Genomic DNA, 15,452 nt, shown 5'->3' with positions numbered 1-15,452 from the left:
CTTATTACTTAGATTATATTATTTGGTTCAATATTTGCTTAAAATGCTGGACTGCCTTTTTCAGTACTAGCACACTGACATGTCTTTAAAGTTGGAAGACATGGTATTTGGTCTTGCATGAAACAGTAATGCCTAAGCCAGTGGGAGAATTATTGCTCCTTTTGAAAGTGTTACTATGAAATGACCTAATAAAGGTAGTCTACATTTCAGCTATGTATGTCCTACCTTCTCATTATACATCTAAACCAAAAGAACATTCTGGTTTGGGTACAGTGTACCTTTATGATGTGAAATACAAAGTAAGCTTTGTTGTAACTATTGAAGATTTTCAAAACTAAAATAACATTATCTTCTCCAAGATGATAACCTTTCACAGCCCATTCTTGTACAGTAGTCAGTCCTTTATCTTGAGCATGGAGTTATAGTTAGTGTTTCAGCCACTAGTCCCTGATGAAAGGAAAGCTTGAAAGTTGAGCTCTCAAACAAGGACAAAACTCCTGCTCAAGAAGAAGCACAACTCAAATAGCTGAATATTGGGAAGGCATGTTGGAAAAATATTGCTTTGTGCTTGTTGATAACTGGGCACTGTTCAGCAGGACCAGGTAGGCTTTTTCTCTGAACCAGTTGCTGTTACGAATTTTCTTAAACTCTAAGTTATTCTGGTTTTGGAGCCAGTCTGTTTATTGTTTCCACTACCTCACGATCCATGGTACTTCCTTTATAATTGTGGGGATCTTATACGTTTTAAGTTGTATTATAAATTTGTAAGCGAGGATTAGTGAAGGTCTTTGTCTTCAGCATGAAAGTCAGATAGGGGGCTGGGATAGTAATGTCTTCAGTGCATTCTAATCCAGATTCTGTGGAAAAAATATTTTCTGCGTAGAGAAATGCAAGAACCTGTGAATTGCTTTTATCAAGTACACTGATAGCTGCATGTACAGTCTTGATAAGTAAGATGCACTCCATTTAGAAATATAGAGTAAAAATCTTACTATTTGTCAGTGTTTGCATGTTAATGTGGCAGAAGATAAGTAATATACTAATTTTAAAATTGTGATGCTTCAGTGGATTAAATGGTGTGCTAAGGAAATGAAAGTTCAAAAGGGTTCTTTGGGTAGGGATATCTTGAACTGACTTTTAGCATAATTTGATTGCTTGTTGAAATGCTTGCAAATATGTAACCAACAATCTTTGTTTAATACTTAATTGAAAAATTTTTTTAGCACATTAGGTAGAATCATCAAAGTGACCCAAGAAGTGATTGACTACAGGGCCTGGATTAAAAAGAAGTGGGGGAGCAAAATTAATTTATCACCTGAGCTTGGTAGGTATAGCAGGAATCTTTGAAAACAGCTTAAATTTTTTTTTATTGAATTTGATGTAATTCAAAATACTCATGCCTTGAAATTATTCATTGTCAGATATGTAGGAAAAAAGTGGAATTTGTAACTTTCTAACCCAAGATGAGTTTCCTCTGAGCCTGTTTTTCAATTAACTTGTTAAACTGCAGCTTTTCTTAGACTTCAAGACCACAGGTTTGTATTCTGTGCTCTCAAATGATACTTATGTTTTCTGTTAACAGATAATAGGTTGAAAATAAGAGACCAGATAGCTCCGTGCAATGGGGAACAGCAGCAGAACAGAGACTCTGAAACATCATACAACCAACACTTGGCTTTGTCATTGGCTAGTACACAACAGTTATCCTCTGGCTCATCCACCTCTTCGGTATCATCACTTTCCGGCAGTGACATTGTAAGCTTTTTCTTTTAATGGGTTAAGCTAATAAGAAGCAGAGTTTATCATACACTTCAGAGCCTCGACTGATACAACAGTTAATGTGATAGTATTCCTAAGCTGCTGCAGCAAATTAATAACCTCCCTGCTCAGTAAAATTACTGAAATCAAATATTTTTTTGTGAAATTAAATCGGTCTTAATTCCATCCTAAATCTTTGATACTCTTTGTGCTAGTAGTTAAATGCAAGAAAACATAAAACCCCAAGTTATCAGTAGCTAATTAAGTAGAAGAGTAGAAATGTATCTTCATAAATCTTCTCATCAAGCAAGATCTCACATTGTCAAATTCTGGTCCATTTTCCCCACACCTCAAATTGAACATGAACATCATATAGTGCTGTGAAGGTAAATAATATTCCTTACTATTTTCAACCAAGCAGTCAGTTCATGTTTTAATGGTAATGGGACCCTCATATGTAAAGTCTTGCTGTTAGCTTTTGTTTTTGAAAGTTCAATTCAAAAGTAATTGCTGGGCTTTATTGTAACCTTCTGGAAGAGACAGCTGTAGTCTCTTTAGATATGTTCCAAGACTCTTTAAGATTCTATAAGGTGTTTTTGTTTCGGTATGGAGTTAGATCAACATAGAATTGGGCAGGGCAGATTATGAAGCACAAAATTGTATTGCATGGCACGAGGTGCTCATTATAAATCTACTGAAGTATTTTATGCTAGGTAGAGGTATTGACTGGAACAAGATGTAATATCCAGTTAACTATGATAGTGAATAATTGGATGATGCCAAGAGATGCACAAGTATCTTGTTTCTTGACTGCTTTGAAAAGCTAGTCAAATACAGAATTAAAAGTTGGGAATTGTATTCCATAAAAAATTAATAACTTCTGAGGGAAAAAATGCATTATTTTTATGTTCTGGTTACTTTCTGTAATTCCTTTACACTACTGAATTTTCTGTGTTGAATTGTCTTGACTCCACCTCCAGTAAATTTGGTAAATGCTTTTAGTTGCACCATCTGACTAATGGAAAAAAACATGATGCTTGCCAGTGATACTAGTAGCCATGCTCCTGGTTTGAGTATGTCAGTGAGCAAGATGGTTGTAATAAGTTTCATGAGAAAATGCAATATTTGCTTAATATTCTTCACTCTCAATGTAATGGGTGGTAAGTGGTTATGATCTCCCCTTAGTCTGTTTTTGCCTGACATTGAAGATGAAACATCATTACTGATGCCAGAAAAATAAATGAAAAGTGAAAAGGAATCTCTCAACAAGACAGAACTGCAGTCAGTTTGGGCATCCATAAAGTAAATAGAAATACTACCTTTTTTAACAAAATAAAAAGCCTTATGCCCATGTGCTTGTGACAAACCCTAGTTTAAGCCCTGGTCATTTATTGGTGTTATGTCCTTAGCAAACTGCCATCATGTTATCTTAATTTGGAATGGAATGGCAGGTTTCTGACAAATAACTGATGTGTTCATCCTATTCACACTTGGGTATATGAAAATGAGCAGTTTCTGGTTGAGCAGTCCTGAGCTGTGCGTGGTTCAAGAAGAGAAGCCTATTCTGCCGGAGTCAGAGGCTGTCCATGGTGTGACCTGGCATAGTACTGTGTCCAGGTTCCAGCAAAGGAACATCTAGCACTTGTGACAACTGGTAATTTGTGCCAAAGCTTCTGGTGCAGTAAACTTTGGTACCAGCTTCAGAACAAGGGAATACGAATATGGTGTGTCTCATCACTATAGAGTTCTATGTAGTGTTAGCTCTGATCTTGTGGAGGGGTTGTTCTTCAGGAATGATTCTGTGTTTGTTTAATGTTAAATCTTCTGAACTTCTCTGATACTGAAGACTGAAAGCAAAACATAGGTTATAAAGAAAATGCAGATGGAGAGATCCTAGATTGACAGTTTGCTGGTCTTTTCCCAGTAATTAAGGTTTTATTTTAATAGCAAAATATTCATCCCTATGATGTTACTCTTAAGCACAAGGTCTGTGTCAAGACTGTTTCTGGACATGTATTTTGTATGACTGCAGGATATCTTTTGCTGTATATCAACGACAAGATCCTAGTTATCATATGAGAGGGGCTTGATAGTGTATTTGCTTTTCAATTTACTGCTAAAGTTTCACTGGTAATAGTGATCAGCTACACCTTGACCCTTCTGAGATTTGCCTACCAATATAATAGTCAACTTACATATGTGGAGGAAGAAGAGTTAGGTTTGGTAACTTGTGACTTTACTTGGTCATATTGCCTCTTGCTGAACTTCAGCTTCTACTGGAGGTCAAATATTCTGGCTGTCCACTCTAGCACAGAGATAGCTATATTCTTAAGTCATCACATCACTGTGCACCGGCCATAAGTCTGGGGGCCTACTATATAGTTGTCAGTATGTCCTAGAAGCAATATTGGCAGTATATATGAAGTATGCAAGCATTATCAAAGCAGTGCAGTGTTGCTTATACAGCTCCTCAGATTTTTATTAAACCCTGTAGTTTAATAGCTGGTTGTAACATAGTTAGTTTAGTTGGTTGTAATACAGCATGCTGTATGTTTTTTAAAGATTTACTTCCTTGAAGTTCTGGCAGCTTTACAGGTTTTAACTTATAGTCTGTAAATATGACTCAGCACCTGCATAGGCAAGGCTCCTGGTGTCTTGGACTTACGGGCACTTCAGAGACAGCAATGGATGTAAATTTTTGCAGCAGCAGGAGAACAGGTGTCAGAATAGAACACCAAGAAGGAGCAGGTTTTTCTGGAGACCAGAGTGGCATAAACCAGAGCTAACATTTAGAAGTCAGCCTTTCAACTTTTGTACATACTCAGAAAAATGGAAGTGTAGGGATATAAAAGCTTAAAGTTACTACCCTGAGTTCTTTCTGTTCCTGCTACTGCTTTCCTTTGGGGACCATACTGATGATAACCTTTTGAAGATGAGCACTTTTCTACCACTGAGGAACAAGAGAACTGCTTCCTTCAAGGACAGCCTTCTCTTTCCCCATGTATTTTAGATTTATATGCTTTTCCTCAGTACACCACATCAAATTCAAGAGGGATTGCTTTCATCTCTGCAGGTCCAGGACTAGCTTGCAGGGGAGCACACTTCTGGACCACTGTCTATACAACCCAAAGCTAAGAACCAGATCTAATGATATTTCAGCATAATTTGTACCAAAAAAAAAATCCTTTAATGGATTTTCCAAGGCAAGAAAGCCATTTACAAAATGCTTTCATGCTAGCACTACCTGGCTGGTGACATTCTAGTTGTGCTGTCTTTCATAAGTGTTGTAAGAAACTGCAAAATCTTAGTTGCAAAAGAAAGCTTTTGGGACCAGTAAATTTTGGATCAAAGACCGCTGTCTTCTGGTATCACTGTTACTGTTAGTGAGATAGCTGTTCAGTTTATGGGTTTGTCTTACCAAACATGTCAGTACAAGGTTCTGATTCTCTCACTGGCACTTCAAATGTTGTTCCTTGCAAAATACGGAGTGTTAAAGTTGCTGCCCTGCTACCTCAGCTCTGTGAAGAAATATAATTATTAGTGATCAGGTGCAAACTGGGGCACACATGGAAATAAACCTATGGATGCAAGAAACCTGATCATCAGAACATATTTGACTGTGCATATGTTTTTCTGGATTCTGTTAATTATCAAACTGATCTATGTATTAAGTCTTTTCTCAAATATTCTGCTACGTGGGCATTTAAAATACCATATGCTGCCCTGACAAAGAGGCAGGCACAGTATGTATTCTTCAGTTACTCATGTAAACAGGTAAGTTGCAAAGTAATACGCATTCCCACATGATCCAGCAAATGTTGAAGTGAATAATGGAGGATGCTTTACAAATATCTTTGCCATCAAGGACAGTGCAAAGTGTGTGAGTTTTTACTCTATGGGAGCAAGAGTCAAACTGTTCCACAACAGAAAAATAAGCATTAGGAAATCTCATTTCAACCTTCATACTGACTTAAGTGACTGTTATGAGAATCTGAAACCAGATGAAATGAGCTATGTTTGCCCCCAGCTCTCTGCTTTTTCTAGCTAGTTGTAGATGTCAGTCTGAGAACCTAAGCTGTGACCAAATTCCTCTTGAAAATGCCTTTTTTCCTGGGTGCTTTTATGTTCTGGACCTCTACTCTGTAACTGACCTGGATTCCTTGTTGCTTAAGCATTGTGGGTAGCTGTTTTTTATTAGCTCAGGAAGTCCTAGAGTAGTGCTGGAGAATATCTGCTGTCTGATTAACAGTCTCTGCCAAGTAAAAAAATAATCCTAGGTATGTTTTTGCAGTCTCATTTTGGTCTGGTATAATTCCTGGTGCTAAGTCTGTTCCACAGTTTTGATGCTGTTATGCCAAATAAAGCGTAGCACTTTCTGTGGCAGTGATACCTGCATATCAGTAACAGATATAATGGCTTACAGGAAAGTTTTAAAGGTCTTTTTTGTGGCCTAATGGATATATAACCTCATATCCAGTCCAGCACAGAATCTCAAAGTTGTCTGTTAGATGTTTGGATCTAAGAAATTTTGTTTACCTTATCTCAGTATTTCTGGTGATAATGTTCTTTGGGCTTCTACAACAATATTTTGTGAAGAATTCTGACTTCTCAAGACCATGCAGTCCTGTCAGGGTGGCTGAAGTTTCAGTGAAGGTGCTTGTGTAGCCTAGTTTGAGGGAGAACACAATCATTGTCTCTGTTTAAGTTTTTAGCATTTACAGTATGTCCTTTCAGGCTGTTCTTGGAATTTTAGCTGCAGCCATTGCTGTTCAGGCTTTATAACAACCTTTTGTCAGAATTGCCAGTTCTTGATCTGCCCACCGTTCTGTTCCCTTCAGCAAGGGGAGATGCTGAGCAAGACCTTCAGTGTTGGATGGAACGTGTCTTTTCACTGACTTCAAGTATTACATGCTCAGTATTTCGATCAGATGCTTACATTGTGAGAGCAGTATATAAATATGACTGATAAGACTTATTATTCCTCTCATTCTGCTGAATGCATACAAGATCCACACTGACTTTGGAACAGTTACTTGCTCTGCAGTAGTTGTGGCTTAGTACTTGAACTCAACATGCTTAATGAAGTTGTCACCATCTCCTCTTCCTTCCTATTAGTCAAAGACTGTGGATTTCAGCATGTTAGCAGGAACCGTTGTACTTCCCTATTCACAGATAGAGGTGATAAAGTATATGTCTTGTCCTGATAAATGTTGCTTTTTTAAAAGCAATTAAATTTGCAGGTGTAAGGCATGTGCTTATCTGCAGTAGGAGGGACAGACACTTCAGAATAGTTACTGTAACAGCTCTTGTAGTCTTGTTAAATCTGTTTTAATGACTAGGATTAATTTGTAGAGTTCCCATTGAAATTGTGCGTCTAGGGAGAGGGGGCATAAGGGAGTGGCCCAACAATATTCTCAGTCTGGGAGCTACACAGATTTTCTCCCTTCTTTCTACATACCTGAATATTCTCATGTCCTCACCAAAGTAACAATTCAAATACGTGTATGGATAGTTGATCCTCTTTTGTAGAGGAATGCAGATTATTTCTTAGTCTTTTCCCCTTCCTGAACAAATAGAGGCAAGTGGTCTAAAAAGTAGGCCTCTTAATCTTTAGTGTTTAAAGAAAGATATAAATGCTGACTTGCAGCCAGCCTGTCTCCAAATAAAGCAGTGTGCAACCCTGAGCATGCAGGCACAGACAACCTGACGTTATCAGGGAAAAGCATCTGATTGACATTTGATTTGGGGCATTTGAGTTTAAGCCCCAAATCCTTTAAAACCTCTACTCTTTTCTCCTGTTCTTGCTGTGCAGATTACTGACAGTTTCTGTGAACCAGAGGGGGACAAACTTTTCCAGTACTGTTTTTGCCTATTTTCCTCTTTCACTACGGAGTCCCATTTTTGCTTTTTTAACCCGTATCTCTGACCATGTGCTGTTTTATACTGTTTCATGCTCTCCTTCCGTTCTTCTGTCTCAGTTGTTTGAGCAGACTTTTGTCTATATCCACTTTAAGAGCAAACTTCTGCAAAGCTGGAGGAGGCACAATTTTGAACATAAAAATAAAAAGTAATTTTATTTATTAACAAGTTATTCTAAGCAGCAAAGTGTACAGAGGGAACATGTAAATCAGCAAGTAAAACTGGATGTTACTGCTGGGATGTCAGTGAAGTAAGAAGAGCAGCTCAGACTACTTTCTGATGCTAAAGGCTAGTAGTATTCTTGTAATATGTTAATATTCTCTCTCCTGAAAAAAAATAACCAGAGGTAGCTAAGCCATTTTAGGATGGAAGAAACCATACTAGGATAAAAATGTTGAATTTAGGTTGTATGTTCAGCTTGCATAATAAGTCCTGTAGTGTAGTGCTTATCTTGAAAACCACTAACTTGAAATATTAATGTGCTGTTAACAATACAGACCATCTGAAAGCCTGTGAAATGAAAGTATTAGGGGTAACAAGGGAGATTTGAAATGACACACCTCTGCGACCTGTTTTTATTTAAGACGATTTGTCTGAAATACAGTGACTATTGAATAAACATTGAATAAGCCCACAGTCAGGTCTGGTAGGATATAATTAGGTGAGGTTAAGGAGGGGTACTGTGCTTGCATTTTAATCTTGGTGGATACTGATTAGATTACATTTTTAGTTGTCTTTCTGTAAAATAAACACTAATGATTTTGAAGGATTCATATTTTTCAGTTTGCTTGTGTATACTGTATCTTTTATTTCACTTTTCCTCTCCTGTAAGCACAATGACCAAGATATTTTCCTTTTGTCTTGCAGTTGACCTAAAGGCAGAAAAATCAACCATCTTACTTGACACTGTTTTGTAATGTTTACAGGCTGCCAAATGGAAAAGTTGCAACTGTATTGATGCAACTTCTCTTACCCTGTGACCTCCCGTAGAAATAGAAATTTTGCTTATCTCAATTCTACTTTTACACCATAGTAAAAGTTATGGCTCCACCTACCAAAAAGGGAAGCGGCACAAGCTGATGTGGAAGAAATGAGACGGGGTGTATAATCCATGGAATCACCTTGAGAGCATGTTGCTTTATCAAGCAGAGTTAAGTTACGCTGGGGCTAAAACCACTGAAGTGCAAGCATGCATTGAGGTTCTGCTTCTGCATGTGGCCCCAAACTATGAAATGTCTGAAGTTTTCTGGTGCTGCTTTATATTCCAAGGAGTGTGGGTTTATACTTCTATGAAGATAATCCAGTAGTTAGATGTTCTTGCTACAGATGTTTCTGTTCACTGTCTGCTGCTGCTTTTCTGCACTGGTGTTCACCTAATCCTGTGGTGAACTGATCCAGAAGGTGAAGCTAGGAAGAAGAGTTACCGCTTCTGTGGTCCACCTCCATGAATTGGCTCCTAGTAATGTCAAATGCTAATACAGGTATAATGGAGAAGGCCAGAACGGGAAAAGAGCCAAAAAGAGTAAGACTGGCAGCATTTATCTGTTAATTCACTTCAACTCTAAGAAACGAGACTAGCACATGAAAGAAAATCTGTATAGTGTAAAGTGTTAAATCTAAACACCAGTTTTCTCACTATTTTCAGTTCTTTGCTTTCAAACAGGGAACACAAGTTTTACTGAAGTGGTCGTTGTTCTCTCACAGCTTCCAGCTCCTGAAGGTTGTGGGGAAATAAAAATAAATGTTTCATTAGTGGGAGAAGTTGGCAGAATGGAAACAATAAGAACCTTTTTGCCAAGACCTCTGTTTATTCTTGAGGAGTTGGGTAGTGAGGTGTAAGAAATCAAATCTGTCACATTAGCAAGAGATTTGCATTCTGTTGTTTAAGTTTTGTTTTCTGAACACTGACTTCTAGGATATTTAGAGTCTTTTATTGCTGGCCCAAAACTTTAACAGACTGGGATTGAGAACCAATCTTCTTAGGCCATTCCAGCTTTTTAAAAAAAAATATTGTCTTGGAAGTTGAAAGCTCTAAAATGGTAGCTATTGTCAGTCATTTAAAACTTTTCAACTGACTAAATGAAACAAAGCAGAAGGCGCTGCTTTTTCAGGCATTTAAAATGGTGGAAAGGAAGCTTATGAGTATAATTGAGTGCCTGTGAAATTCTTGGATACTGAGCTACTGTCTTGATCGATGAATGTACCAGTACAGTTCACCTTTATCTTAAGACTTGAGTTACTAATGGAATGGAAATAAGCTCTTATGGCCAGACCTAGTTACTAAGGAGCTTCTGGAGAGTAAATATTCTGTTGCTGATGAAGTCCTGGGACTTTTTATAATGGGAGATGCACTTTGCAGAAGCATGAAGGATTTTTTTTTGTTCTCTTCTGATGTCAGGAAGAGAAGTTTGGCTTCTAAGATTGCTTCAGGTCTTCATCTTTCATATGGCTGCAGTGTTTTCACTGTTTTTGTCTAGACAGAAGGGCCAGGGGATCCCATTTCTCAAGTAAAATTTATACTTAGATGGCAGTTCATCAGTAACACTTGAGTTTCTAGGTCTCTTCCATACTTTGTCAGCTTTCCAACATGAAGGTAAATTAAAGAGTCCTCAGTAATCAAGGCTATGAATAGTAGAAATCTTCCTTCCAGGAACTATGTTCTTACTCATGAATTTGAAACTTGTTTAAAGAGTGTGTTTTAAAATGGAAACTACCCTTATCCTAAACCTGTATCTGGCAGTGTCTCTTTGTTTCCAAAAGTGTCTCTTTAGAGGATATTTTCCTTGCAGGATGAGGGACTCTGGCATTCATAGTGGTAGTAGTCCAGAGATCAGGAACTTACCTTGGCTCTTAGTGCAGTCGTTGTAGCTTTATCCCTAGATTTGGTAAAATCAATTGAGAGATCTTACCCCTTTATTTCACATTAGTCTTTGTACATTGTGACCTTTATAGCCCATACCCTAGTAAAGGTCCCAGCTTTTGTCTTCCAGACGTGGGTCTAAAGTATCAGAATATTACCTGTAGGCTTTTACTTACTTGTAGGTCTTCTGAGCTTCCATAATGCTTCCAGTTTGCACATTACACTTGAGAATCCTGTCCAGAAGACCAAATAAGATGTAATCCCTCAGTGTAGGCAGTGCTTGTGGAAAATCATTTTTGTTCACATTAAGCTCAATTTTTTGGTTAACCTTTCAGTTTGAATAAGAAACGTAATGCTCTTCTTCACAAAAGGATTTTGATGCTGATGACAAGTCAGCATATCAACTCCATTCAGTGAACCTGTTAACAATCCAGGATCGCCTCAGAAGAGAAATACAATCTACGTGTATGAGATGTGTATAAGTAAATAAGAAGAACATACCTATTGCAAAATTAAAGCAACATAAACTTCCTTGTGTTGAAATTTATCTAGTCTCAGTTAAACCATATGACTCCTTTTTCCATCTGCTGCTCCTTCCATACTGGAGTTAACTTCTTGTTGCACAAAACCCCTTAAAAATTTTATAAATGGGAAGTGTCCCATCTGGATTAGGTATGTGAATCTTCAAGGGGTCTAATTCTATCTAAGCAGAAGAGAAAGGGGGGGTGCTTTGAGTGGTGGGACTAAAACTATTCTTTGATCAGGTTTATGAAGATTGCTTTGCAGAAGGTAACGCATTAGTTTGGATGGACAGTAAGATGCCCTTTTCCCTCTCATCTGCCTGCTCGCGGTTACTCATGAACATACTTAGAAGTTGTCTGTTCAAACATGAATACCCGCTTTTTATTTTCCCCTGTTTTTTATAAGCTTTTTAATAATTCCATGACCAAGAGTGTCTAAAGAAACTTCAGCTTAGAAATCCAAGTTCTTATGCCTGTACCTGACTACCACCTATTTAGTTAAGAACGTATCAGCTTGATCTTTGTAGAGACCTCATCCTGTTCCTGTGGCTAATACTGTAGGATTGGGCAAAGGAGAAAAATGCCATCTCATCTAGGCAGTCAGCTTTGTGTCTGCATACAACTAACCTTAATTTTTTTATCAGTGTTACAGCATGTAGTCACCCATTGTGAAAATATTTATTAAATGGTAAACATCTGATCTCATAAAGAAGACTTAAGTTTCTGCAGATTCTTGTTACCAGTCTGATCTGTCGCTAGTGAATTCATGATGCAAATACCTGAAACTGCCTAGAAAGGCATACTGTAACTTTTACCCCTAGCTCACTTAGTAGGAGAGCAGCTCCTTTCTTTCTAGAACTTATTTTTTAGTAAGCACAACTTTATATGGACCAGTAAAAGAGTGATTCTTCTAATAGCTGACAGTTTTATTGAGGACTCTCTCTCCTGTGGCTATTCACTTCAGCTGGGATCCAAATTTCGCTTCCTAGTAGTTCATTGCTTAGGCTGCTCAGTATTCATAACCGCCACTCTCTCTTAAATAGCTGTCTTCTTTCCCCAATAAAAGGTTTAAAATATTTTCTTGTTTCTGTTCTTGAAAATGTTTTCCTAGATAGCCTGTTCTCTAACTGAAGAATCTAATTTGGAAAGCAAGGCCATGTGAGGACAGGTATTAGTGCTGGAAGTCTATTTAAAGTTTGCTTGGTTTAAGTGGAGAGTCTTTGCTTCCAGGTAATTAATCTTAAGAGAGAGAGCGGTAGAATACTTCCGTAATTACTTTAACAGTAAAGATCCCTGATGATCTGAGCTAGTAATATCTTTTAATATGGTAACTCCGAACTACTAATTAACCAAGCCCCATCCCTTGCTATACTTTGCACCAGATGGATGGGAATGGAAAAAAAAATCAGTGGTTTGGGATAAAGAATAGATTTTTCCATTTTTTCAAGTTTGCAACTTTGTGGAGTTAAGAGTGAGGTTAAAAGCAGCAGTAAAATGTAGGGAAAGCTACTTGTCTGTTGCCATTGTGTTATGACCGAAAAATAAGTTTTACAAGATCTGTGTTCAAAGTTGTTTCAAAAGGCTGTAGCTTGTGTTTTCGACTTTCTGAACTTATAAAATAACTTGTCATTTAAGAATTGAGGCAGCCAGCTGGGTGTTTTCAGACTTCAGTCATTCCTATAAACCACTGCATCTGTGCTTGCTGCCCTGCTTGGTGTCTGCTAAGTGCTGCAGGCCCATGGTGTTTTAATGTCACCAGTATGACTGCTTATGGTGCATCTGTAGTTGCTGGTGGTCAGACTGGAGGAAGGAGGAATAGTAATCAGTAATATCAGTTCCATTACAGTATATTTTTCTGTAAACGTACACCCATCTTGCTTCCCCTGAAGAATTATCGCTCAGATTTCCAATGAAAAGTGAGAGGAACAGAACTCCTAGCTAGCAGTGAAGTGGGTGACTGGCGGACTGTCTTCTTGTTTCTTGGTAGGTGGAGCCCTAACTTTGCTGTATCTGGGTAGAATGGGAGAAGACTATAACAATTATAGTGAGTGACTTTGCCATACAGAGAAGTACAATCCAGAACACTGTCCAGAGGACCGATTCTGTCATGATACCTAAAATTCCAGCCCTTGTATCACTAACAGTGTCACTGTTCTTGTTCTGCCTTTTTTTTTTTTTCTTTTTCTCCCCAACCATAGTTCCCATCTTTTGATTCAAATTTGGTAGAGATAAAACTTTGGCTTTAGATTGTGCTGCCTGGAATGATCTGTGATTGCCATAGACCTGTTGACATTGTCTCCTTGATGCAAGTTCAATTAAACTTTTGCTAGATGTGTAAAATAAATATAGTGCTGGCTTGTATTTTATTTTTTACCACTGAAAAAATCATTAAATTTTAGACTATTCACTTGAGTTGATATTTGGGTGCATTTTCACATGCATAGCCTGTATATACTGTACTTTCTGTAAAGTTGCTTTTCTTTTCCCCTTTTTCTCTGCCAAAAGGATTCTGATACACCACCTTGCACAGCTCCTAATGTTTACCAGTTCAGTCTGCAAGCACCGACTCAGCTTATGGCCAGTTTACCACCCACATTGCCTATGCCAAGTGGTAAACCCCAATCTGCGCCTACGAGAACCTTGCTAGTGGCCGCCAGTAATCAGGTATGAGCCAACTAAATGGAGCGACTTCTTAACGAGAAAGTGATCTAATCGGAAGTGTAGATCATTTGCGCTGTCCTGTCACTCTAAAAACCTCTGAAGATAGCATGGCCTAAACTTCATGTAATCGTAAAAGTACTTATCTGCCATGTCAGAAGTGTGGGGAGACGAATGGGTGGGAAAGGGTTCAGTGTTTGAAATGCATCTCTGAATATAAGAGCCCTTCCACAACACACTGACAAGGGAGAAGGGAGAGTGTCAGATGTCTGACTCCTTAAGGTGTTGCTTGAGACTCCTGGTGCCTAACCACTGGGATATTTGCAGATCTTTAGGCTATTTAACTTCATATTCTTAAAATAGAAACTTCATGTAGGTGGTGTATCCGTAAGCTAGGTTTTGAATCTGAAGAAATAGTACTGACCTGTCTAGGCTTGGTTAGTTGTCTTGGTTTTGAATTATTAGAGCAGATCCGTAATACATTTAAAAATAGAGAACAGAAAATTAATTATGAGCATCTGTACAAGAACTTTTACCAGAATATTAAATGTGTGCTTAAATGTGCTGGGAGGTGAACGTGCAGGGAAAATGTATGTTACTCAACTAGCTTGAAGTATTTTAGTTCATTTATCCATTATATACTGCAAGGGGAAGAAAAATCATCAGTTTTCCTTACAGCCTCAGTGCCTCTGTCTGTAGGAAAATATTACCTCAGTCTTGATTATTGAAACTACTAATCAAAACAGCTGCCTCACATGAGCTTTAATGCAAGTTGTGAGTTGTACGTTGCCTATGATAACAAAATAATGAGCTGATTTATTTGAAAGCTAGTGTTGGTCAGGTTCTTGTAGTGTTTTCCTTCTACTCTCAGTGCTCCTATCACAATTCTTGGGAATCTAGGGCCAGGATATTTTCAACTTAATGACCTTGTCTTTTTTATTTGATTCAGCACTTCCTTGACTCTTTGGTCATGACACGGTGTATCTGCTTCAGTTTCTACTTTGAGATTGCTCAAGCATTTTGCAGAATCATGGAATAGTTGAGGTTGGAAGGTGCCTCTGGAAGTCACCTGGTCCAACCCACCTGCCCATAACAGGGTCAGCTACAGCAGGTTGCTCAAAGCCTTGTCCAGTTAGGGCTTTGAGTATCTCCAAGGATGGAGACTCCCCGGTTGCTTTGGGCAACTTGTTCCAGTAAAAAAGTTTATTCTTAAATATCGGTTGTGTTTTCTGCATTTCAGCTCATGCCTGTTGCTTCTTGTACTTTTACTGGGCACCAGTGAGGAGAGCCTGGCTCCATCTTCTTTACACCGTCTCATTAGTTAGACCCATCCATAAGGTCTTTCCCGAGCGCTCTCTTCTTGAGATGAAATAGTTCTAGCTCCATCATTTCCTTGTAAGACAAAAGTTTCAGTCCCTTAGTTCATAGACCTTCACTGGACTCACTCCTGTATGTCCATGTGTCTCTATTAATGGGGAGCACAGGCCTGGGCCCAGTGCTCCGTGTGTGGCCTCACCAGTGCTGAGTAGAGGGGAAATGATCACCTCCCTTGACTTAGTAGAGCAGGGGTGTCAAACTCATTTTCACTGGGGGCCACGTCAGCCTCGTGGTTGCCTTAAAAAGGGCTGAATGTAATTTTAGGACTGTATAAATTCAGGAGTAGTTACTCCTGTACTAGAGATACTCTCCCTAACATAGCCCAGGATGCTGTTGGCCTTCCTTGATGCAAGAACATG

At 38.4% G+C, this 15,452-nt stretch overlaps 1 protein-coding gene across 4 annotated transcripts in view; it reads left to right on the top strand.

Moving 5' to 3' along the window:
• TENT4A (terminal nucleotidyltransferase 4A) overlaps window positions 1-15,452 on the top strand; it is a 61,357-nt gene that overhangs the window by 33,652 nt on the left and 12,253 nt on the right. For 2 of the 4 annotated variants that reach the window (XM_065629602.1, XM_065629601.1), the window contains exons 9-11: window positions 1,224-1,324; window positions 1,583-1,755; window positions 13,564-13,722. In XM_065629602.1, the coding sequence (XP_065485674.1) occupies window positions 1,224-1,324; window positions 1,583-1,755; window positions 13,564-13,722 (433 nt within the window). The remainder of the gene's footprint in view (window positions 1-1,223; window positions 1,325-1,582; window positions 1,756-13,563; window positions 13,723-15,452) is intronic. The other 2 variants (XM_065629604.1, XM_065629603.1) reach the window with 1 other exon arrangement.

This window comes from Caloenas nicobarica, chromosome 2 (genome assembly GCF_036013445.1).
Source record: "Caloenas nicobarica isolate bCalNic1 chromosome 2, bCalNic1.hap1, whole genome shotgun sequence".
In the NCBI taxonomy this organism is placed as follows: Eukaryota; Metazoa; Chordata; class Aves; order Columbiformes; family Columbidae; genus Caloenas; species Caloenas nicobarica.
This window is presented reverse-complemented; position numbering and strand designations above follow the sequence as displayed.